Raw genomic sequence first — 24,662 nt, 5'->3', positions numbered from 1 at the left:
CGTTTCACAAAATACAGATGTCTTCATTGGTATATACCCTTTGCCATCTACTGTATCAATTTTTGAAACCCAGTCTGAAAAACAATTTTAGTAATGATTCCAGTGTCAAAAATACTTCTACAATTACAGAGAATGTACACCAACCTTCTGAAATTCAGATCAGAAGCTTGCTCTTCATCAAGAGACACCATCCTACCCAAACCGTCGACGTCATATTCTCCATTAGTTACAATAAGCCTTACATTGTGAGCCACACGTTCGTCAGCCTGACGGAAAGTCTGAAATACTAACATCACCAACTTTCAAGCAGAATTTCTCTCAAAAAGTAATTGTTCAAAGACTATTAAGAGTCATATCAAATGGGAGAACATTAAAGATGTGCGGATGAAAAGCGATTCCGATAGTGTAAAGAAGAAAACGGATAACATCTTATACAAGTGTCATTAAGTGATGGCATCTACAACGATCCTCCAATAAAATGTTGGGTTAAATGTAACAAATGCGTAGTTTGGTGCCGTAAGTTGTGCACATCGTACGAGGGAATTGCAATTTAGTGTGTGACTTGTGTTAAATTTCTGTAGTGCGTACTTTTGCCCCTTCACATTCCTATTTTTGCACCACATAGATGGTCAAGTGTACGCAGTTGTATATTGTAGATTTTTTTATAGTGCTGCGGTGTAACTATTTATATACGTGCATGTGATCCAAATATTTTGTGTTCTAGACTCCAAAGCTTTAAATGCAAGTATAAGTTTTTTTTTTGTGCCGTTATTTTCAACAATACAATGGCTTGATGAAAATTTGCATACCCCTGCCCCTCCTTCCTCTATCACATTTGCAACATTCCATGCTACGCAGCAGTCTCCATAATAGTTCAGAAGTTATTTCGTTAATTGTTTTTTTCTTGCAGAAAATACAACCACTTACAAACAAAAAGTAACTTTTCCCCGAAATTTTCAGTTTCTTTATTGAAGATGGTTAACCTTAAGTACAAAATGAAACTTATGATTAGAGACCAGATGTTAGGCAAAATGCCTATTCTTTAATATTAAAGATATGATCAAAAATAACATTTTAAAGTTTATATGGGGGGTTATAGTTTCGATTTAAGCCAATTTTATTTTGCCTATTTTGCCTATTTCGACCTTTACTGCCTAAATAATTGCTTTAGTGCCTAATGTTGCCTATTCTATGCATTTTCTTCAAATTAAGCCTTCATTGGATAAATGTAATTTATATAACATAAATAATACACACATATATGTGTATATTAGGTGTTTGTAAACACAAGCACATGGTACGTAGCAATATATATACAGAGTGAACTTCAAAGATGTGCACATACTTCGGGAAATGATTAGTGATATCAAAAGAAGACAAACAGTCCTCGTGTATTTTGTCTAATTCCGTGTCATGTACAAGTAACAGAGTGCCAACTTGGAATCAAAAATCGAATCCTGACAATTGGAACGAAACCGAAAGATGTGCGCATACTTCGAGAGGTGATTCGTGACATGAAAAGAAGACAAAACGTCCTCTAGAATGTCACCAATCACCTCCCAAAGTGTGTGCACTCTTTTATGTCTCGTTCCAATTGTCAGGATTTGATTTTGGATTCTAAGTTCGCCCCTTTGTCACTCCTACACGACGTGGAATTCGACAACATGCAAAAGGACTTTTTGTCTTCTTTTGATGTCATGAATCACCTCTTGACGTATGTGGACATCTTTCAGGTTCTCCCAGTATATATGGAATGCATAACAACCTTCGTTTTTATATATACAATAAAAGAAGATATTAGCAAAGAAGTATGTTTCTATATTCTTTGAGCATTATTTATGACTTGAATCTATTTTTTAATTATATTGAGTATTTATCTTCATTATTTCGAGTTACATTTTAGTGCCTATTTTACTGCCTATTTTTTAAATTTTTAGTGCCTATTTGCCTGCCTATTTTCCAGGTTTTTAGTGCCTAAACATCCGGTCTCTACTTATGATCGTACCGTCATTTCGTACAAACTCACGAACTTAACAAATGCACTAATATCGTTTTTAATTTCTTGGTGTGATATTTTCCTGTGGTTTCTTGTTTCCATTATTTCTAATTTACGGTCTTCTCAATTTATTTTAAACAACATGGTGAAATCGGACAAGGACGTAACCAAAACGTCTTCGACATTCATAAGATATGCCACAATGTATAACTTGGAAGTTAGCTTGAAATCCACAAGGAGGAGTCTTTGGCTGCGACTTGACGACAAAACTCTTTCCGCAGTGTTAACACCATCATTACTTGCTTTACTTTTTCACTGTTGTCACCTGAAAATAAATAAAACAACAATAAATAAACTCTCCTACAGCGCTATTATACGATAGAGGTCTGCACGGGCTCGGGCCTAGAAAGCATATATAACTTCAGGCTCGGGGCGTAAATGTTTATATACACTACCACATTTCTCGGACCTTTTCGGGCCTAACTTTGTAAATATACTGTACAACGATATATATTGCACCGTTCTTTCTGGAGAACTTTTAAAGCACAACTGCAAAATTAAACTTTTAATTGCTGTAAATAAAAATACAATTTTGCATTAATTATTAAGTTTCTGTAATTCGGGCTTATTTCAGCCTCATTTGATTTTTTTTTTTTTTTTTGTTAAGCTTCCACTTCCCCCTGCCTTGGCCGATTTCTTACGGTCTTATTATAGGGCAGTCGCAACTTGCCTCTGCCTTTTTTTTCTCTCTCACATAGGGCCTACTCTTTTATTTCATTTTTTCTCTCTCTGCTATTCGGCTTTCGTCCTCGACAGATTTGAGGTGAGGCTCTGTTTTATGGCATGGTGCCTAATTATATAAACCATGCCTTATTTTCTTCTTTTTTAAAATCTACTATTTATATTTATTATTATTATTATTATTATTATTATTATTATTATTATTATTATTATTATTATTATTATTATTATTATTATTATTATTATTATTATTATTATTTACAAAAGTACATACACAGACGATCACAGACATAAAACCTGAAAAGAGACAGAGCTGAAAAGAGACTAAAAGTAAAAAAATGATTAATATAATATATAAAAGTGATATTAAAAATCATAGTTATGATAGTAAAAGAACAAAAAACAGGTTCATTTGATTATCATACGAGCTCGGGCCGGGATTGGGCCTAAATGCTAAAACATATTAGGGACTCGGGTCGGGCCTCACATTGTAAATTCAGGGGCCGGACCGGACTCAGGCTAAAAATTCCGGCCCGTGCAGACCTCTATTATACGAAGTGACCCATAATTATGTACATGATGTTTCAAAGGCTGCGGTAAAGAAACAAGCAATATAAAACACATTACTCTCCTACCTTTCCTTACAAAAATTTTAATCTCTGTTCTCCATGGCATGGTTTACCAATGCACTATCCTAATCGATATATGCCTGGAGACCAGGGGCGCCCGAAGAAAATTTTCTAGGGAGGGTCTCAACTCCATGGTTGCTACATTACGTCTAGTATTTCTGGTATTTAATATACGTGGTTTGCTATATTACGTATACGTTTTCGTGAGCCAGGAAGGGGGGCGAGCCCCACCCTGCCCTCCCCTTCGGGTGCCAATGCTGGAGACGAAGAGCACCATTGTCATAAGCAGCTTGATAGATTCGTACTGGTATCCTCTGGAACTCTTCTGTGATAGCTTCCCGTAGGTGGGCCGAATGGCATATATGATGTTGATACACTTTATATTTTAAAACAGTCCATAAGAAAAACAAGTCACGTGGTGTCAAATCGGGAGATCGAACTCAGCGTAATTGTTTCTTACAAAATACAAACGCACACACTGTTCCAGAGACGAACGATCCGCCATCTTGCCTGTCATACAGTAACGGTTCTAAGTGCAGTGACCGTTATCCCCATTCTCAGGCTACAGTGTTGACATATCGAAACTTTTTGTCCAGAATTACAAATACTACAGTCAGTCAAACATCATATACATAAATATTAGCCACCCTGTACTTTAGAATTAACAAAACACAACTAGAAAACATAGAGTGCCCCCAACATATAAACAAAAATCAAATCACCCTGCGTTTCGGTTTGGTATACTTTACTTGCAGCATCCTGTATTATTATAATTATTAGGGATGCGCACGAGTCGAGACATGTCTCGAATCTCGACTTGACTCGACTCGAATTCGAATTGAGATTCGAGTCGAGACACACTGTAAAATTCGAGACGAGTCGAGACAAAAGTATTTCTCGTCTCGAATTTTCGAGTCGAGTCGAAACTGCTCGTAAAAATCTCGACTCGACTCGAATGTCTCGAAAATCTTTCTATAATTTTTAATATTATTCTGAAGGAAGTATTCACTCAGAAACAGCCTTGAAACCAATTCCAGCCTTTATTACTTTAGAAAGTTTCAGAACGCATAAAATTAATAGTTAATCTTCGGAGATCATGATTTAACTTTCAGCTTAATTCAGTTAATTAAAACTAATAATTAATGTTGTGAGATTTGATTGTACTTCTCATATAATAATAATAATAATAATAATAATAATAATAATAATAATAATAATAATAATAATAATAATAATAATAATAATAATAATAATAATAATAATAATAATAATGATTGATTATCTAGTTTGTATAAAACTATTATTACTTTTTGTTATGACTTGTGAAATTTCTTGCAAGTTAACCAGAATTGAAAACTTCCTACCTTTTAAATTTATTTATTATACACCGATAAGCTAGAACATTTTGACCACCTACCTACTATAGATATAAACACGTCCAGGCGATAGCAGCGTCACCTGGCGAGGAATGCCTGCTAGTTAGACACATGTACGGTGAATGTAGTATTAGTGAGAGTGCTGGTCGTGTGTAGAATGTGGATCTGAGTTTTACCGAGGGTAGGTTGTAATGACTCGAAGACTTGGCACGAGAATTTCGGAAACTGAAGAGCTTGTCGGGTGTTCGAGGAGTGCTGTGGTGAGGTGCTTCAACAAGTGGCGAAACCAAGGGGAAACGACGTCCAAACGTGGAGAGGTTGGGCGCCCCCACCTCATTACAGATGTTGGACGTCGTACGCTGGGCAGACTGGTAAAACAGGACAAGCAGCGAACTGTGGCGTAACTAACATCAGACTTTAATGCTGGACAAAGTACAAGTGTGTTTGAACACACAGTGCACCGAACACTCCTAACGATGGGCCTCCGTAGCCGACGACCCATCCATGTGCGAATGTTAACACCACGACATCGGCAACCACGACTAAAATAAAAAAGTGACCATTTGCCACTGGACCTTGGCGCAGTGGCAGAACGTTGAATTGTCTGATGAATTCCGATACCTCCTTCATCATGACGATGGGAGGGTGCGAATCCGTCGTGTTCCAAGGGAACAGCTCCTTAACGCCTGTATTGCGGGACGGAGACAAGCTGGCGGCGGGTTCATTATGTTCTGAGGAACATTCACGTCAGGATCCATGTGTTTAGTGGAGATCGAGCGAGGCACCATGACGGCCAAGGCGTGTTGTACGCTGCTTGCAGACTACGTCCACCCCTTCATGACGACCATGCTTCCAACGGTAGTGGTATTTTTCGACAAGATAATGCACCATGTCACAAAGCCAGGAGTGTCATTGAGTGGTTCGAGGAACACAAGGGCGAGTTCCAAGTGATGCGTTGGCCCCCCAACTGGCCGGATCGAACACATCTGGGATGTGCTTATACTTGACGTCAGAGCGCATCGCTCCCTGCCCGGAATTTACAGAAATTAGGTGACCTCTGTGTGCACATGTGGGGCCAACTCTCTCCAGCGACATAGCAAGCAAGGATCATTGCGTCCATGGCAAAATGCGTCGGCGTTGTTAACCGTGCCAAAGGTGGACATACTGACAATTAGGTGGGTAGTCATAATGTTCTGGCTGATGTGTGCGTATATTTTAACTCGTATATTTTGTTTCGACTCGAATTTCGAGACGTCTCGTCTCGAATTCGAGTCTAGTCGAAACAAACATATTTTCGAGTCAAGACAACATTTCCTCGAGACGAGTCGAGACAGGCTTAAATCTCGACTCGACTCGATCGTGCGCATCCCTAATTATTATGGAAAACGGACTCATGACGCATGGTTTGATTTAAATTGTTAAGGGAAGTTATTATATATTCTGTTTTTGATTTTCACATAATATATTCGAAAGGAAATCTATTCTTAATTTACACGTAATCACCAGATTTTTTCATCTGATTATTAATTTCTACTTGCAGACAAATCAACAACCGACAACGATGAAAGTGCCACCGACAACGAAGACTTTGGGAATAGGAATAAACTCACACAAGTATCAGGTGAGAGACAACAACTAACTTGAGAAAGCAAATACAGTGAAACCTCGTTAATCTGGATCCGGATAAATCATATTTCGCTTAATCAGAACAGAGAAAAAGTAGAATGCAAGGATTTAAATGCGATTAGAAGTCAACAATTGCATTCATTTTATAGCTTCGTGACGGTTAGGAAAACTACAATGCATTTGCCTATTGTAGAATAAACAGTACATATATATATATATATATATATATATATATATATATATATATATATATATATATATATATATATATATAGAAGTGGCAGTATACTACAGTACAGTAGCAATGCAATACATGTATTTCGGCTTACGCCTTTTAAACATGCCATAACAAACTCGTTTTGTTGCTAAAAATAGAGTTATAATGTAGTTTGAACTGTTCTATTAAGTTATTTAAATTAATCCGGGCTTTCGTTAATCTCATCAACTTATTCCACTAATTAATCCGGATTAACGACGTTTTACTGTATTAATAATTATTTACAATATGTACGAAACTCATCATAAGTTTATTGTTGTTATACATCTCCTACTCCCTTTACCATTAGAAGCGAAACGCCGTCTCCGGAGGTGTTTCTTCAAAGTTGGAAAATGAAAGAAATCACAAGGGGCTAAGCCAAGGCTATATGGAGGATGAGATACACACGGAACGTTGATCTTTGCAAGATAGTCAACAGAATTTCTGTACTGTTCTTCGTATGTCACTTCCATCTCCATGTTGCTTTATGCGAAACTGAAACTACATGTGCTTGAACGGCTGACAAGGTCACATTTCTGACGTCATGGTCGTCAAATTTGCTCGATCTATTTGTCACTTCTCCCAGTACATAGACGTGTTACGTTTTCAGTGACTTGCTGTTGTTTTCACCTCATAAACACTGATTATCAGTTTTTATTGATCAGCCTACGTATTCCGAAACTATTTATCTCCCACTGCGGGCGATATTCTTGTACGCATTAACCTTATTTCTTCCGGGTGCCACTCTTAGAAATCCGCGGAAACCTTGTCCAGCCACAAAAAATAACAAAAGAAACACATGCTCCCGAGCCCCCTCATCAATTTTGAGACAAACTGTGCACACTGAACGGCATCATCAACAGCCGATGCTTAAATAATACGATTTGAAATTTATAATCTAATACCATTATCAATATTATCATATATGGTCTTAAAATATAACTAGCCTTCACTAGCTGGGGAGTTCAGTCCTCATCCTCCGTATTTTGTTCGTCGTACGAACTCGCACCTCATATTTCAGCCTTTGCTTTTGTTCTTCGCTCGCCAAGAATATGTTTATGGCATTATTCTTTGCGAAACATTTGAACCCATTTCTCCTCTTAGAATCCGCATTTCAAAGTGAAATGATAAAAATATATGCCCGATTAAGTGCTAACTATATTCAAAAAATCATTTCAAATAGTTCGCCTGCTTTCCATTGATGATGAGATTGACATCCTCGAAGTCATTTTTTATACATTGCAAAATAAAAAATAGAAATTTCCACCCTCTCTGTCGTTAAAAGTAGAATTTTCGGAGACGCTGTGGTATATGCCAACCTATTTTGAGTAAAGAATTGTATATACCAAGTTTCATATCCCCAACAGGTCACTAATCATAAGAGATTTCGAGATAAACCCATCCTATTATAATAATTGTAACCTCCCACTCTTTCTTTCTCGATAAGAAAAACCTCTAAAACTAACTGATTCTCGGTGGAAGCAGAACTTTTCTCGTTGTACCAATGAGGTGCGGAAAAATGTATATATAGGCGCGGATCTAAAGGGGCTATAGAGGCTATAGCCCCCCTTGACGCTAAGGTATACACGGGATAAAATGGGGGCTTCAATCCTGCTTTACACTGGATAAAGCGGCAAACTAAGGTTTAGCCCCTCCCTTGATCATATCCTGGACTCGCCACTGTACACACACACACACACACACACACACACACACACACACATATATATATATATATATATATATATATATATATATATATATATATATATATATATATATATATATATATATTGTTAGTGGTTTATACCTGTTCTTCTCCATAACCTCAAATGCATAGCATGTAACAGGCCACTACATAATTAAGTATAATGCTTCTCTCATAAAGCATTACTCTTATCTTACCTTTAATAATAAAATAAATTGTCTTAATCCTCTTCTTCTCCTACAACCGAAGGTTTTAGCTGAAATCTAATTTTAATCTATCAAACTAAGGTCGTAGGTTTTTGCTCTGAGAAATATATATTTAATATATAACACTTGTAGAATTGATATTGATTTATTTTTAGAATAAAAGTGCAAATATACATATGTACATATAATCAAAATTCTGTCATCGAAGTTCTTCAGCCTTAACTAATTCACCTTTGTATCTTTTGATTAGAAAAATATCTTAATCGATGCCCACAGATTCCCAATTTTACTCTACTCGGAAACCCGCTGTCCGCCACTTCGAACAAGCTTCGACCGATTGCCTACTTCTATCAAGAAAGTCTGACTTCAACTTTCTATCAGAAAAAAAATTAGATTAACCTTTCATCTATGACACCCACTTGTGAACATAGAAGGTTAACTTCCTTAAAGAGAACACCATCACTTTGGTCTCCTCTGGCCTAAATAAAAAAAATATCTAATACTTCAATATATTAGCCATTTGAATCTCAGAACTCAGTTTAATCAACGCTTCTGTATAGACCATCACTCAGGCCTTCCCTACATGAATTTATTTCAAGATAATACTTCTACGGCCATCACTTAGGCCCAGAGAAAATTACTTCTCTCTGCAACTATCATCACTTAGATAGTTCCCTACATGAATTTTATTTCAACATAATATTTCTACGGCCATCACTTAGGCCCAGAGAAAATTCCTTCTCTCTGCAACTATCATCATTTAGATAGTTCCCTACCAGAAGACAGAGAATTTCAAAAGGACATCACTTAGCCCTCCTGACCATCTTCTAAAAAATTACGACTGAGGGTCTTCTTTTATATGGTCGGTGGACGCGTTACTTTCTCTTTTTTTATTAGGTTTATATTTTCGCTAAAGAAAAAGAACAGCTTGGGTAGGCAAACCCTCCGAGATTCTAGTAATTCCATTCTAAAATTTTCAGCCACCAAATATTTTAAAAGCTAAAGGGGAAAAAAAGTACGTTAGAAAGAAAAAAAATTAAGCACAAACTATGAACACAATTCTATACACAAGTTATCCTCTACAATTATATATGAATATATATATATATATATATATATATATATATATATATATATATATATATATATATATATATATAGATGTGTGTCTGGCCAGACCTAATAGATTATAAATATATAGTCTTACTAATTAAACATATAAATATGTATAAAATATATTTAATCTTTTTACCTTATTACAGCAAACCAGTAAGGGCGAAGATACGTCCTTACATAGCCCCGGACAAACAAACAAAAAAAAAATGAATATATCACTTATTCTTTGAAAGTCCACTGTCTCTAACTGTCTTTCTTAAGATTTTTTCACTACACCCATTTTTTTTTAATTTTAATATCACAAAACACACACACAAGATATTAATTTCATTTCTTAAAGGCTTATTTTAGCCTAGTCTAAAAGTGTCGAACTGTTTTTTTTTTTTTTTAAAAAAAACACAAACAACACAGTTTCACTAAACACTGAAACTAAGTTCTGGATTAGAAGTGGAGTTTTCTCGCAGCACTTTTCTTGTCTTCCGAGGGTCTTTCCTCCTCTAAGAATTTCCCGGGAGTCAGTGGAAGTCCATCAAAATTGATGTCATCTGCGAAAATAGACAGCACATCCTGGTCATCATCTTCAACCCACGGTTGACTCTTGGAGGATGTTCCTGGCATGGAATGTACCTCCATGATTTCTTCTTTTTTTATTAATCTCAGCTCTGCAAGGGTGCAGTTCTTTGGATCGTAGCCTTTTCGTTCAGAAATTTGGTTAAATTTCCTTTTCCTACCCCTTTCTGCCTTTTCATTATCGACGTGCAGAAGCAAGGCTAGTTCGTACGGGTTGTCTTCTCTAGGTCTACAAGAAGCATAGACCGATCTCTGCTTCGGAAATGGTTTTTTGAACATTGAGTTCATCTCTAAGAGTGTACTATAGGTCTTCACACTAGATTGTCTAATACAAAACTAAAGATTCTCTAATTTTTTCCAATTTTGTTTGTCAAGTTCGTACAATAGGAATTATATGTATATAACCTTCCTCATCGGCTATTTTTTCCTCTCCGAAAAAGGAAGTTTTATTTTAGGGTCTCTCTTCCCCCTCCCATTCATTTCCGGCGTTCTCATAACAAAATCTTCTCTCTGCTCCGGAAGATGTTCGCTGAAAGACGGAGGTTTCCAAAACGGTTTCATTTGGTCGGCATTAACTTTTATGATCTTGCCTGTAAATATGTTTTTGGCTAAAAATGTGTTCATGGCTAACTGTTTCTCCAATAAATAGGGACCTAAATATTTTGGTAACATCGCGGCAGAAATGTTTTTGGGTGCACAAGACAGACGCACTGCCTTGACCCAGGCCTTTTGTCCTGTTTTGAAATGATGTTGTTTTCGACCCTTGTTGTAAAATTTCTTTGATGCTTCATGCTTCTTCTTTTGCGTTAAATTAGCACATTCCCAGGCCGACTTCAATTTCTTTTTAAGCTCGTCTACAGATTTTAAGTAATCATGTTGAATGACCTCATGTACTCCTTCACTGGTCTCAGACAAATTGTAAGGAAATTGAACCTCCCTGCCAAAAGTCAATTGAAACGGGGAAAAGCCAGTCGCCGAACAAGTTTTCGAGTTCAAAGCAAATTCTAATAACTTTATATCTTTCGACCAGTCACTGTGTTTTTCGCTGTATATAGAAATACTTGTTTTGATTTGCTTAACCCAAAGTTCGCTTTTATTAGCACAAGCTCTATAAGCTGAAATATACACAGCTTTTGCTCTAAGCAACTCTAAAGTTTCCTTCCACAGTCTACTTGTAAATACAGCATGATTATCAGAAATGACAAACTGATAGAAGGAATTGTCACAAAAAAATTTTATTAGACAATCAGCTACTGTCTTTGATGTTACTTTCCTAAGAGGAAAAAATTTTACTAATCGAGTGAAAGCATCAAGGATTACTATACAAAAAACGTGTCCCCCTGTACTTGATCTAATTAATGGCCCTAGGGCATCAATATACACACACTGGCCTGCCGTCTCCACGAGTGTGCTAGACATAAATCCGTATTTTGCCTTTCCAGCATCTTTAAAGATACTACAAGCGACGCATGCTTGTGAGAATTGTTTAATGTCTTTGAACATCGTCTTCCAATAATATTTCTTTCTTATTCTCAAAAGAGTATCCTTAAAATTTGGGTGCCCAGAATATTTCTTATTATGGGTTACATCACATACCACAGCTCTCAACTTAGTAGGAAGCCAAATGACATCTCGATTTAAACCTCTGATTTTAACAGTTTTCATCAAAATTCTGTTTTTTGCAAGGAATGCTGTTCTCGCTAGGAGTTTAAGTTTCTTTCTCTTTGCTTTGCTGAAACTTGAAACATCATTCTCCAAAAAGCAAATTAATTGTGATAAGACCTCATCCCCTTCTTGAAGTTCTCTAATTGCTTTGCTGTCAACTAAGATTTCTTCTGTGTAATTTTCTTGGTCTTCTTCACTCCCACATTTTTGGTCCGTGCTGCCATCTACAGCCAAACAGAATGGTAATTCAGATAGCATACTAATCTTGTCCTCCGGCTTAATCTCGATATTTCCACTAAATCTGTGTTCTTGCATTTTCTCTTTCTGTTTAAATTCCTGTTTGAAGTTTTTCATTCTTCTACTAAATTCAAGATCAATAAATAAATTCTCTTCTTTTCTAAAATCATCGTAGTTCACGAGGGAACCATCCTTATCTTCTATTTTGAAGTATCCTGTATCATTATCGGATTCCAGTGGATATTGTTCATTAGCAACTTCTGAACCTTCAAATTCCATAGGTTCTGTGTGTCCACTTTCAATTCTTGAGAGATAGTCTACGTACAATTTAGCTCCTTTTTTGTACTTCAAAATAACTGGAAATCTAGAAATTCTAGCCATCCATCTTGTTAAAGTAGCAGATAGCTTATAAGACTTAAGCATTGTAAGTAATGCCTCATGATCAGTATAAATGATTATTCTCGGTGAATGTATCAGATACAATTCGAATCTCTCTACTGCTAGCAGAATCCCTAGTAACTCTCTCCTTGTTGTACTATAAACTTGCTGTGACGGTGTTAATTTCTTTGACCCATACGCCACTACGCAAAGCTTTCCTTCCTCATTCTTCTGTGCGAGGACATAGCCAGAACTAACAGCTGAAGAGTCTACAAATAAATAAAATTCCTCCCCTATCCTAGGAATTAACAATTTCTTATCATTAATCAGAGCTGATTTTAGTTCCTGTAGTGCATTTTCGTGTTTCTCTTCCCACTTAAAACGATTATTTTGCTTTAGTAAATCACTCAAGCATGCCGTTATTTTAGCCATGTTTCTTATATTCTGACGAAAATAAGAAAAATATCCAAGCAATGATTGTAATTGCTTTCTCGTTTTCGGCCTCTGTATCTGCTGAGCCATCTTTTTTTTCTCTTCAGTACAAGACAAGTATCCCTGCTTTACTTGGAATCCTAAAAATTCCATTTGTTCTGCAAAAAATAATGCTTTCGATGGACTGACAGTTAAATTCGCTTTCTTGAATCTTTCCAGTACATCCTGCAAGATTTGTAACATTTCTTCTTTGGTTTCAGTAGAAATTACCAAATCGTCGTAAAAAGCAATTACTTTCGTGTAATATAGTTCACCTAGAACTATCTGCATTAGTTTATTTAGAGTACTAGGCATTCCCGACAAGCCATAAACTCCTCGGACATAGCGGAACACTCCTTTGTGAGTTATGAATGATGTATACTGACGGCTCTCTGGGGATATCATAATATTTGCATATGCATAAGTTAAATCTAACTTAAGAAAATATTTTCGATTTCCTAAATAGCTTAATGCTTCAAAAAGTCCCGGAATATTCGTCGGTTCTTTCTGCGTGGCTAAATTTAACCTACGGGCATCAAGAACTAATTTAAACTTGCCACATTTTTTTCGATGTAATATAGGACAGCTAATATAATTAGAAGATATTGTTTTTTCTATAATTCCTTGTTCTTCCATCTCGTCCAACAATTTGGACATAATTCTCCTTTTTTCCTCAGATAAAGGCCGTAACTTTGAATAAAATGGTCTTGTATCTTTTAATGTAATGGAGTGTTGAATAACATCTGTCAACCCTGGTTTTTCAGAAAATACATCTTTATATTTATAAACAATTTCCCTGAACTGCTTCATTAAAGTGGGTTCTAAATTAACTTTATTGATCATTGTCTCAATATCATCTGTTTTATTTTCTTCAATGAGGTGTACTTCACTCTCTGTTTCTTTCTTTACTGTTTCCGGGGAATCAAATAAACAAACAAGTGTTTCTCCATTGTCTATGCTCCAACCATTTGATTTTAAATGTATTGACAAGCCCGCTTTTGCAATAAAACATCTACCAACAAGGACAGATTTTATCAGGTTTGGGACTATGTGAAATGTTTGTCGAACAGTATTACCATAAAAGTGTACATTTACTGTCATGGAACCGTTAGTCTTCGTAGAACCAGAAGCTAACAGGATTTCAAAAGAATTCTTTTTTATTTTTCCCCCTCTCTTCTTCCACTTTTCAGCTATCTGAGGGCTAATACAAGAAATACTGCTCCCAACGTCTAGGTACATAACTTCTTCGAACCCAAGAATACGACATCTAACAAGAGGTTCCCTCAATTGTTTACGAACTACCGTCTTCTTGGAAGACGGTTCATGTCCCCGTTTTTTGCAATAGTTGTCACATTGTTTATAGTGCTCTTCCGACCTGATCCTCGGACCTTTTTTGTATAGCCTTGTGTGAATGACCTCTCCTTTTCTTCTTCCCGGGTGAGGTTACTGGGGAAAACAGACCCCCTGGCGTTGCTTGCCTTTATTCTTCTATTTCTAGTTGTTGACCTACAAGTGTTTGTATTGTCGAGGTCGTCAGCTTCATTGGGTTGGGCAAACGGAGTGATCTTATGCTCATTTTGGAACCTCCAACCACCCTCTCTCAAATGTAATGAAATACCCATTTTCTTTATCAGATCTGCCCCACATATGATCGGAATATTTATGTCCTGAAGAACGTAGAAGCTATGTCTAAATCTACCCTTTTTCACGCAGAAAGAAGGTGTTATGATGCCTATACTCTTCGTGTGGCCGCTCGCTAGAGAAATTTCTAGCTCTTTTTTCTCAAAAGTAGCCCCTCTCCTCCTCCATTGGTTAGCAACAGACTTGCTAACTAATGAGATAAAACTACCACTGTCCAGATATAAAAATTTCTTAGCCCGATAGAAATATCCATACAAATAGGGTTGGATTTCTTTCTTAACAGGTTTCCTCCCGTCCAACACAGAAGCTGATACTGTGTTTTTCGATCTTTCCTGCTTTTTCTTTTCAGAACATTCAAAACTTTTGTGATTAAATTTACGGCAAAAGTAACATTGAATTCTCTTTTTCTCTTCCCGAATGCTGTTATTTTGAACGTGCTCTTTTTTGTTTCTATTAAATTTTGCCGGATCCAACGCTGAAACAGCAACTTGGGACGTATTCAAAGAGTCTGTTTCCTCTCTCTCTGTAATTGCCGCCACTGAATGAGAAGCCGTGATATTCACTGTTTTAGCCTGCTGCAAATAATTGTACTCTCCTAATAAATAAGACTGAATCTGTAAAGATTCCATTTCTAATTTCTTCAAGGACTCAAATTCCTTTCCATGAAGAAATTGTCTGAATTTAGGATGCGATTTGGATATTATCTTAGTTATTTGCTCTTTCTCTGTCGGCGGATTTCTTAGGCGTGAGAACAGTGTTGCCATATCTCTGATGAATTTTGCCAAAGATTCATCGGGATTTTGTATTTTCTTAACAATCTGTGTTTCTATTTCCTGATTGTACTCAAAAGAAAAATGTTCCTGCAGAAAACTGTGTTTAAAACTCGCGTAGTTATCGAAAGGTCTACGGAATTTGTACCAGCGTCCCGTTTCCTCTAACAATATTTTCGGAAGAACCTGATCCAGAACGTCCTTTTCACTTATTTTCTTCTGTTTTACAAATTCATCTACCGCATCCAAAAACTCAAACGGGCATTCATTTTTTGTACCAGAAAATGCCGGAGTAGATAACTTAATATCTATAAGATTTTCTACTTTCCCGCAATTACACTGTTCTTCACTTCTACTTTCTTGATTTCTAGATTTTAATTTTCTTATTTCTTCTAATAGACTGTCAAGGCTAGTTTCAGTTTCCGGTGCTAAACCCAAAGCACTCTTGAGTTCGTCTAAACTTATTGAATTTTCCATCTTTCCTCTTTTAAACCTACCAGATCTCAGTAGCATAAAGGTTACGATAAGAGCTTTTCAAATATCTATACAATTCTATGTCTGCTGTTCAATTCCGGCCACGAGCCCCCATTTATGTTAGTGGTTTATACCTGTTCTTCTCCATAACCTCAAATGCATAGCATGTAACAGGCCACTACATAATTAAGTATAATGCTTCTCTCATAAAGCATTACTCTTATCTTACCTTTAATAATAAAATAAATTGTCTTAATCCTCTTCTTCTCCTACAACCGAAGGTTTTAGCTGAAATCTAATTTTAATCTATCAAACTAAGGTCGTAGGTTTTTGCTCTGAGAAATATATATTTAATATATAACACTTGTAGAATTGATATTGATTTATTTTTAGAATAAAAGTGCAAATATACATATGTACATATAATCAAAATTCTGTCATCGAAGTTCTTCAGCCTTAACTAATTCACCTTTGTATCTTTTGATTAGAAAAATATCTTAATCGATGCCCACAGATTCCCAATTTTACTCTACTCGGAAACCCGCTGTCCGCCACTTCGAACAAGCTTCGACCGATTGCCTACTTCTATCAAGAAAGTCTGACTTCAACTTTCTATCAGAAAAAAAATTAGATTAACCTTTCATCTATGACACCCACTTGTGAACATAGAAGGTTAACTTCCTTAAAGAGAACACCATCACTTTGGTCTCCTCTGGCCTAAATAAAAAAAAATATCTAATACTTCAATATATTAGCCATTTGAATCTCAGAACTCAGTTTAATCAACGCTTCTGTATAGACCATCACTCAGGCCTTCCCTACATGAATTTATTTCAAGATAATACTTCTACGGCCATCACTTAGGCCCAGAGAAAATTACTTCTCTCTGCAACTATCATCACTTAGATAGTTCCCTACATGAATTTTATTTCAACATAATATTTCTACGGCCATCACTTAGGCCCAGAGAAAATTCCTTCTCTCTGCAACTATCATCATTTAGATAGTTCCCTACCAGAAGACAGAGAATTTCAAAAGGACATCACTTAGCCCTCCTGACCATCTTCTAAAAAATTACGACTGAGGGTCTTCTTTTATATGGTCGGTGGACGCGTTACTTTCTCTTTTTTTATTAGGTTTATATTTTCGCTAAAGAAAAAGAACAGCTTGGGTAGGCAAACCCTCCGAGATTCTAGTAATTCCATTCTAAAATTTTCAGCCACCAAATATTTTAAAAGCTAAAGGGGAAAAAAAGTACGTTAGAAAGAAAAAAAATTAAGCACAAACTATGAACACAATTCTATACACAAGTTATCCTCTACAATTATATATGAATATATATATATATATATATATATATATATATATATATATATATATATATATATATATATATATATATATATATATATAGATGTGTGTCTGGCCAGACCTAATAGATTATAAATATATAGTCTTACTAATTAAACATATAAATATGTATAAAATATATTTAATCTTTTTACCTTATTACAGCAAACCAGTAAGGGCGAAGATACGTCCTTACAATATATATATATATGTCAAGAAAGACTAGAGCAGGGAGACAGATCAGATGAATAAGAGTGATACCACATTAATTGGAATCCCAAGATTGTTAATTTGGTTTGCAAAATAAGAATTCTTTGGGAGGCGCGGTGGCTGGATGGTAGAGCGTTCACCTCCGGTGTTTGGGGTCCCTGGTTCGATCCCAGCTCGTGATGTGTGGACTTTGTGGTGGACAAACACAGTGCTCGTGGGTTTTCTTGGGGTTCTCCCGTTTCCTCTCACTTTCTTCATTACACTATTTCACTCATTTCTCATAATCACCGTCTCCTTTAGCCTAACCGGCATAATCGTGGGACGTAAAACTGAAAGATTTCATTTCATTCCAAGAATTCTTTGAACAGATTTTCACATTCGCTTCATTTTTGCGTTAATGACCCCATGTACACCCATGTCCAAAATGGTTGTCACATATCTATAACTGTGTTCTTGTAAGAATATAATTTGATAATGATGTTGCAGGGCACTTTTAATACTGATACTATGTGTATGATCGAGAAATACATATTTGTGGTAAATTTCATAGGAAAAGAATTATAAATACGAAAATTAGAATCAGTAAAACAAAATGCTGCTAAATGGGGAAGAAAGTTTCGTTTTTGTTTTATTGTTCTTATTTACTGCTCTTTTGACATGAAATTTGCCACATAAACATGTCTTTGCCGATTATACACATACTAACATTGTAAGAAATACCGGGCGAATTCATTATGAAATTATTCCTAGAACAACATATTTATAGACATGCGACAATAATTTTGGACATGAGTGTACCTGTTGTAATAACTTACCATAATACTTGCTGCTGATATTTGAAGTAATCCGCAAACAGAAAGCCTAATATTTTTCTGCATATTTGTTGTTGACTAAGCTTAAAATATTTAAACTAATGCTTATTTAGAAATACAATATCTAACCTTAAAGCTATTTTTAATGTTTATTGATACATTGCTAGATAATTATAAATAGTAACAATTATGGCTTAGTGACAAAATTTATTTTATTATATAAAATATCAATACTGGTTAGTGGTTAGTGTGGAACCAGGTGTTGTAATATTAAGTGCACATTGGTTCTCTACCCTAACTGATATTAACATATTTCTAAATTACGGACAAGAAAGCAAGGTTATCCTTATATATATACGAGGCGCATCCAGAAAGTAAGTTTCCCACGCGTCGCATAGCTAGGAAACCGTATGTTGCGCGAAGCGACTGCGTGTACGTGAGAGAATAAGGTCCTAACATGGCGCATGCGCTAGCAGAACTTCCCTAATTCTCTCAGAAGCGTCGTGGCAGTGATTGAAGATTGGTGTTCCTATTCCAGCACCCACCGCGTGTGAAGTGCGAGCAGTGATAAAGTTTTTGAATGCACAGGGCATAGCACCGATTGAAATCCATCGTCACCTGCATCGTTGCAAAAATGTCAATGCTGACCCTGTGCGCCTTGCTTTGTGCTCTAGGGTCAGTTGCTTCAACACAAAACTTCTTGATCAACAGACACTCCGTAACCGTGGTGTGCAATAAGGAGCGGAAAATCTGCAAGAACTGCTTGCTCATGCCATTAGGCCCATGAACCTGGCACAGCTGATGATGGATTTCGATTGATGCTATGCCCTGTGCATTCAAAAACTTTATCACTGCTAGCACTTCACACGCGGTGAGAGCTGGAATAGGAACGCCAATCTTCAATCACTGCCACTACGCTACTGAGAGAATTAGGGAAGTTCTGCTGGCGCATGCGCCATGTTAGGACCTTACTCTCTCACGTACGTTCAGTCGCTTCGCGCAAAAAAAAGGTTTCCTACCTATTGATTTAATTATTCTATTTGATTTAGAATCATTAACAAAAGTTTAAGACCACCTTCAATTTTGAAGGTTTATTGAATAATTATGTGGAAAATATACCTAAGAATAAAACATTAGCAGATTACAGAACTGTTAAGTACTCAGTTCATACATCTCTAGCTATTAAACAGACATACACTCTCTTCCGCATAAATGCTATCAACCGTTTGCATTTTCTTAGCTTCGATGTTCAATCATATTAATTCGTTCACATTTAGCACTTGTGGGATAGTTTTGATAGACACTGACGCTAACTGTTTACATTGTGTTATAAAAGATTTTAGTAGAGTTAGGTCTTGGCTGTGAAAGGGACATAGTAGAATTAACACAACATTTTAGTTAAACTACGTACGTAAGAACACGTAATTCACTGCATATAGCTTGTTGCTAGTACCAAAACTAGCGTTACAAGATCTTTAAACAAAGTGAAACATGCTTTTTCTGGACTGTTAATATGTATTTTGAGTCTCCATAGTCCCATTAATAGAACGAACCATACCACAGCGAACATGCATAGGCCTACACCTGCAACTATAATAAACAGACCATCTTGTTGCACCATAGGGACGATGCAGGCGGCGAGAAACTTCTTTGTATTGATTCTTAGAACACGAATTGTGTGCGAGTAAAACAATTCAATTTTAACTTCAACATTAGGAAGGATCTTTTATCACCAATGGATATTTTATTGTTTTCTCTTACGTCGTCACCTTCTTCAGTTCTCCCTTGCAATGTTAGTAGAAAAAATGCTTTATTTAATAACATACGAGTACACAACGGCACGAAGCTTACGCAAAACACTCATGTTAGATAATATGTTACTTTCGATTATATGGATTGCTTTTCATTTTACAGACAGAATCTCGTCTGTTTCTTACAACGAGGAGCACGATTACCCAATGGTAGGGTGCCCACCTCTGGCACAAAGGTCCTTGGTTCGATCTCAGATCATGTGAGTTTACTGTATGATGGGCAACACCCTCTCCATGGGGTTTCCTGGGATTCTCATTTTCTCCTATATGGTCTAAGATTCCACATGCCGCTTTTATATGTCCGTTTCCTTCCACGAGATGAATGTCTGTTTAATAGTTAGAGGTGTATCAATTGAGTACTAAACAGTTCTGTAATCTCCTAATGTGTTGTTCTTACATATATATTTTCCATAAAATTCTTCAACAAACCTTCGAAAAGAAGATTATCTTAAATTTTGTTAAGAATTCTAATTCAAAATACGATGGAATAATTAAATCAATTAGTTCATATAAAGAGAAAATGATAAACTTGCTTTCTTGCCCGTAATTTCAGAAATGTAGATATCACTTAGAGAAGCAACGTGCCTTTAATATTACAACAGCTGATTCCACACCACCATAATCCATTATTCATATTATATATGATGAAATAAATTTTGTCGCTAAGGCATCATGTCTATAATTATCTAACAATGAATCAACAAACATTAAAAATAACTTTAAGATATAAGATATTGTATTTTTAAATAAGTATTTGTTTAAAAAGTTTAAGTTCGGTCAACAATAAATAAACAGAAAAATATTACGCATTTTGTTAGTGGACTACTTACTTCAAATATCAGCAGCAAGTATTATGATAAGCTATTCTAACAGCTTCATGAAGTCTCATTAAAACGAAAACGCAGTGAATGTGAAAAGCTGTTCAAAGAATTCTCATTTTGCATGAAATTGGCAAGATCACGTACTCTCACATTGTGATTGCTAAAGTAACTACGTTGAAATTCCAATTAGTGTGGTATCCCCTTTATTCATCTGATTAGATTCCCAGCTCTAGTGTTTCTTGAAAAAAAAAAAACTTTTCGGCACCCCATTCGTACAACGAGAAAAGTCCTGCTTCCACCGAAGATCAATTGATTTTACAACTAAATCAAAATTTAAACAATTAATGGAATCAACCACACAGTATTATTATTAAAATTAGATCCTGTTATCAGAATCACGCTAGTAGACTTAAAACATTGCAATGTCTTTATGTCTGTACCTTGCATAAGTCTTCAATGAAAGCGAATTTCTGATTTATGTTTTTCAATAAACGGTGTAGCTAGTAAATGTTATCAATGGAACTTTAACGGTATATTGAAACTATTGAAATAAAGGGGGCTAGATTGCTTCTCATCGCATCAATAGATATTAGTCTGCAGCGGTAAAGACGAATTAAATCTTCTACTATCTACCAAACTTCAATATTTCTTTTTTTTTCTTATAAAATGTTTATATATAATTGTAATTTACCAAGGTAATATACAACTTGCATACCTCCACTACTACTTAAATATTAAGGTATATCATATTTTAAATGTAAAACTTAAAACATGTCACTCATATTCATTATATATTGACTTTCAGTGGAAGCTGGTAAAAATGAAATCAACTCAAAAATGGATGGAAATGCTGACTTCGAAACTGCGGTTGATCAGGCAGGTAAAAATAAATTTTAAATGTTTTATTTTATATTTTTTTATTTTATATGCTTAAGTACACTGTATATAAAAATTGATAAACTATCAAATTTATTAATTTATTTATTTATTTCCTCCAACAGAGACATCTCTCCAATTATAGGAGGTGTACACAATTGATTACATTATCATATAATAATAATAAGTAAAACAGAAATGTATAAATGGAAATAATAAAAATGAAAATCGTAAGCATATTAAGCTAGCAATAAGCAAATACAATATATCACTTTGTATACGGACAATCCATAGATCAATGCATACATTTTATGAAGCACGAACTCATGCTCTCATTCTAGAAATACATACATAATACATATATACATTTACATATACATATACATACACCAATATTTATACATGTAAATATATATGCACGAACACACATACATATCTGGCACATTTCACATGCACACATTCACGTGCTCACCATGGATATTGTACATTACAATAACATGAAAATAGAAAATAATCAAATGTCATTACCGTAGTTAATATAGTAATATCCAATATTAATTACGTTTTCCATTTAACTTAATTTCGCACAAATATCTGTTCAATCATTTTTTAAATATTTTTTTCTTTCAAACTTAAATCAATGTCATCGATACTCTCAGCTATATTATTATATAATGAACATAATCTTATTAAAGATGAGTTGTTGTATGTGTTGGTTTTCGCAGTTGCATACCATAATAATTTCCTTGTTCTTAAAGTTCTTGATTTTATCTTGAATTTAATATACTGCACACTGTTATCAAATTTACCATTTACTATTTTAAATAAACATATTTCTTGTAGAATAACATATCTATCCGAAAAAGTTGCATAATTGAATTCACCTAGTAGTCTGGAATACGAAATTTTATTAGTAATTGCAGATTGTCCAGTTTTCTTGTAGTATAGATACCTTAAAAACCTTTTCTGAATTGCTTCTAATTGATTGTTTTGAGTTACGTATTTCGTAGTCCAGATTACCAGGGCGTACTCCATCTTTAATCTTACAATAGTATTAAAAATAGTTCCTATAACATCAATGTTTCTAAACATTTTCGTGTTTCTTATAATAAATCCTAATTGTTTAAAAGCGTTATGTGTTAGCAACAATGTATGTTTATTAAAAGACATATCACAACTGAAAGTAATACCCAAATCTTTATATGTATATACACGTTCTAATACTTTGTTATATATCTTGTAGGGATTAACTTTAGTTAACCTTCTTTGAAATATTGACATAAATAACTTCACTAAATTACACCTCATTTATTTGTGTAATTGTGATGTATATTTAGCGATGTTCAATTTAGAAACCGTTCTCTTTAGAATTTTCCGATTAAAATATTTCTTCAGTAAGATGGGGCATTTGTCATTTCTCTTGATGCACAAGGATGTGGATATAGCTTGAATTATTCAAATTCTGTCCACACTAAAATTGCATGATTGCTTTGGTCATAAACTTGGCATGCGTCTTGCAACAAAATAATAATAATAATAATAATAATAATAATAATAATAATAATAATAATAATAATAATAATAATAATAATAATAATAATAATAATAATAATAATAATAATAATAATAATATTGAACTCTAAAACTGTAAAACAAATATGTAAATCAATCATCTAGAGGTGAATAAATTTTGTATTGTTGCATTATCACAACATGCAAATGAAAAGTAGATTCAAAAGAAGTGGATTTCGTAAATGATCAAAACAGCTGCTTCCTCCTTCTCCTAAAGTTGAGAAAGAGACCAGTTTTTAACATTTTATTTTATTACTTTTAAGAAATGAATCCCAACTCGTACTTATTCATTACAGTAGTAAAAGGAAAAGTTTTATACATAATATGGGCTATGCTTAGATTTGAGGACAATATCATGCTTTTGGCAGACAGTAAGGAAAAACTAGAAGCAAGACTAAGTTGAATAGAACAGTTGTCCAACAGCAAATTCAATACAAAGATCAACAAGGAAACGAAATGAAAGTTGTGAGAAATTCAAGAAAAGAGAAAAATGAAATGTGCGGGTCAACATACTAAGCTTCCTATCACTTCTTAAATGGAATCATGTCATGCTGCAGTTACTATGGAAACGCGAAATACGAACAAAACTATAATAGGCCTTTCCGAAAAAAAATATTCGAAGATCACTAACCCTCAAGAGCAATCTACTTCTTGTAGACTTTTAGGCGAGGAAATATTTATGCTATAAGTTATTGTAAGGTCGTTAGAGAAACTTAGAACAAAACCAACTGAACTGGTTTTGGGAAAATCGTTCGAAAATCTCACCCTAGGAGTAAACTATCCCTTATAGACCTTTTTTTTGGGGGGGAAGGGTAACGAATGATGCCATATTATATGTTTCTTATGAAAAGTTCATTTATGAAAGATGAACAAAATCGCATGAGTAATTTTTTTGAGAAAATCGTCCGAAGAAACTCGAATCCAAGACTAAACTATCCCTTGTAAATTTTTAATGAAGAATGACTTATGTCATATTGAAAGTTTGTTAATGGAATATTTATTTATAAAAGATGAACAAAATTGCTTCAGTCGTTTTTGAGAGTTTCGTCCGTAGAAAACACTCCCAAAAGTAAAGATCCCTTCTGAATTTTCTCCAAAAAAATGAGTTATCTATGTAAGGCTTTCTCAACCTACTTCATATCGCGACCCTCCTTTAATCACATCCTTTTTCTATAGACATCCATAAATAGTTTCCGGTTTGTAATAAGCTTTTTGATTATTTCTGTTTATTCCTTACAGTTGTATGTGTGTGTGGAGCCTTCGTTTTCAATTGTATTTTAAAGTGCACTTTTTTTCTTTTATTTGTATTGTTGTTGTATTCCAATCTGCAGCTTCTCATCAGTTTTATTC

General features: G+C 35.0%; 1 protein-coding gene across 1 annotated transcript in view; it reads left to right on the top strand.

Annotated features, from left to right (window-relative positions):
- The window catches only part of LOC145666303 (synaptic vesicle glycoprotein 2B), a 120,478-nt gene that overhangs the window by 50,338 nt on the left and 45,478 nt on the right, over positions 1-24,662 (top strand). The window contains exons 4-5 of the mRNA XM_081733388.1: positions 6,283-6,363; positions 21,670-21,744. Of these exons, the coding sequence (XP_081589514.1) occupies positions 6,283-6,363; positions 21,670-21,744 (156 nt within the window). The remainder of the gene's footprint in view (positions 1-6,282; positions 6,364-21,669; positions 21,745-24,662) is intronic.

Source organism: Thermobia domestica, chromosome 12 (genome assembly GCF_964235325.1).
Source record: "Thermobia domestica chromosome 12, izTheDome1.hap1.1, whole genome shotgun sequence".
NCBI classification, from domain to species: Eukaryota; Metazoa; Arthropoda; class Insecta; order Zygentoma; family Lepismatidae; genus Thermobia; species Thermobia domestica.
Note: the sequence above shows the minus strand (reverse complement) of the source record. Positions and strands in the feature narration are given on the sequence as shown.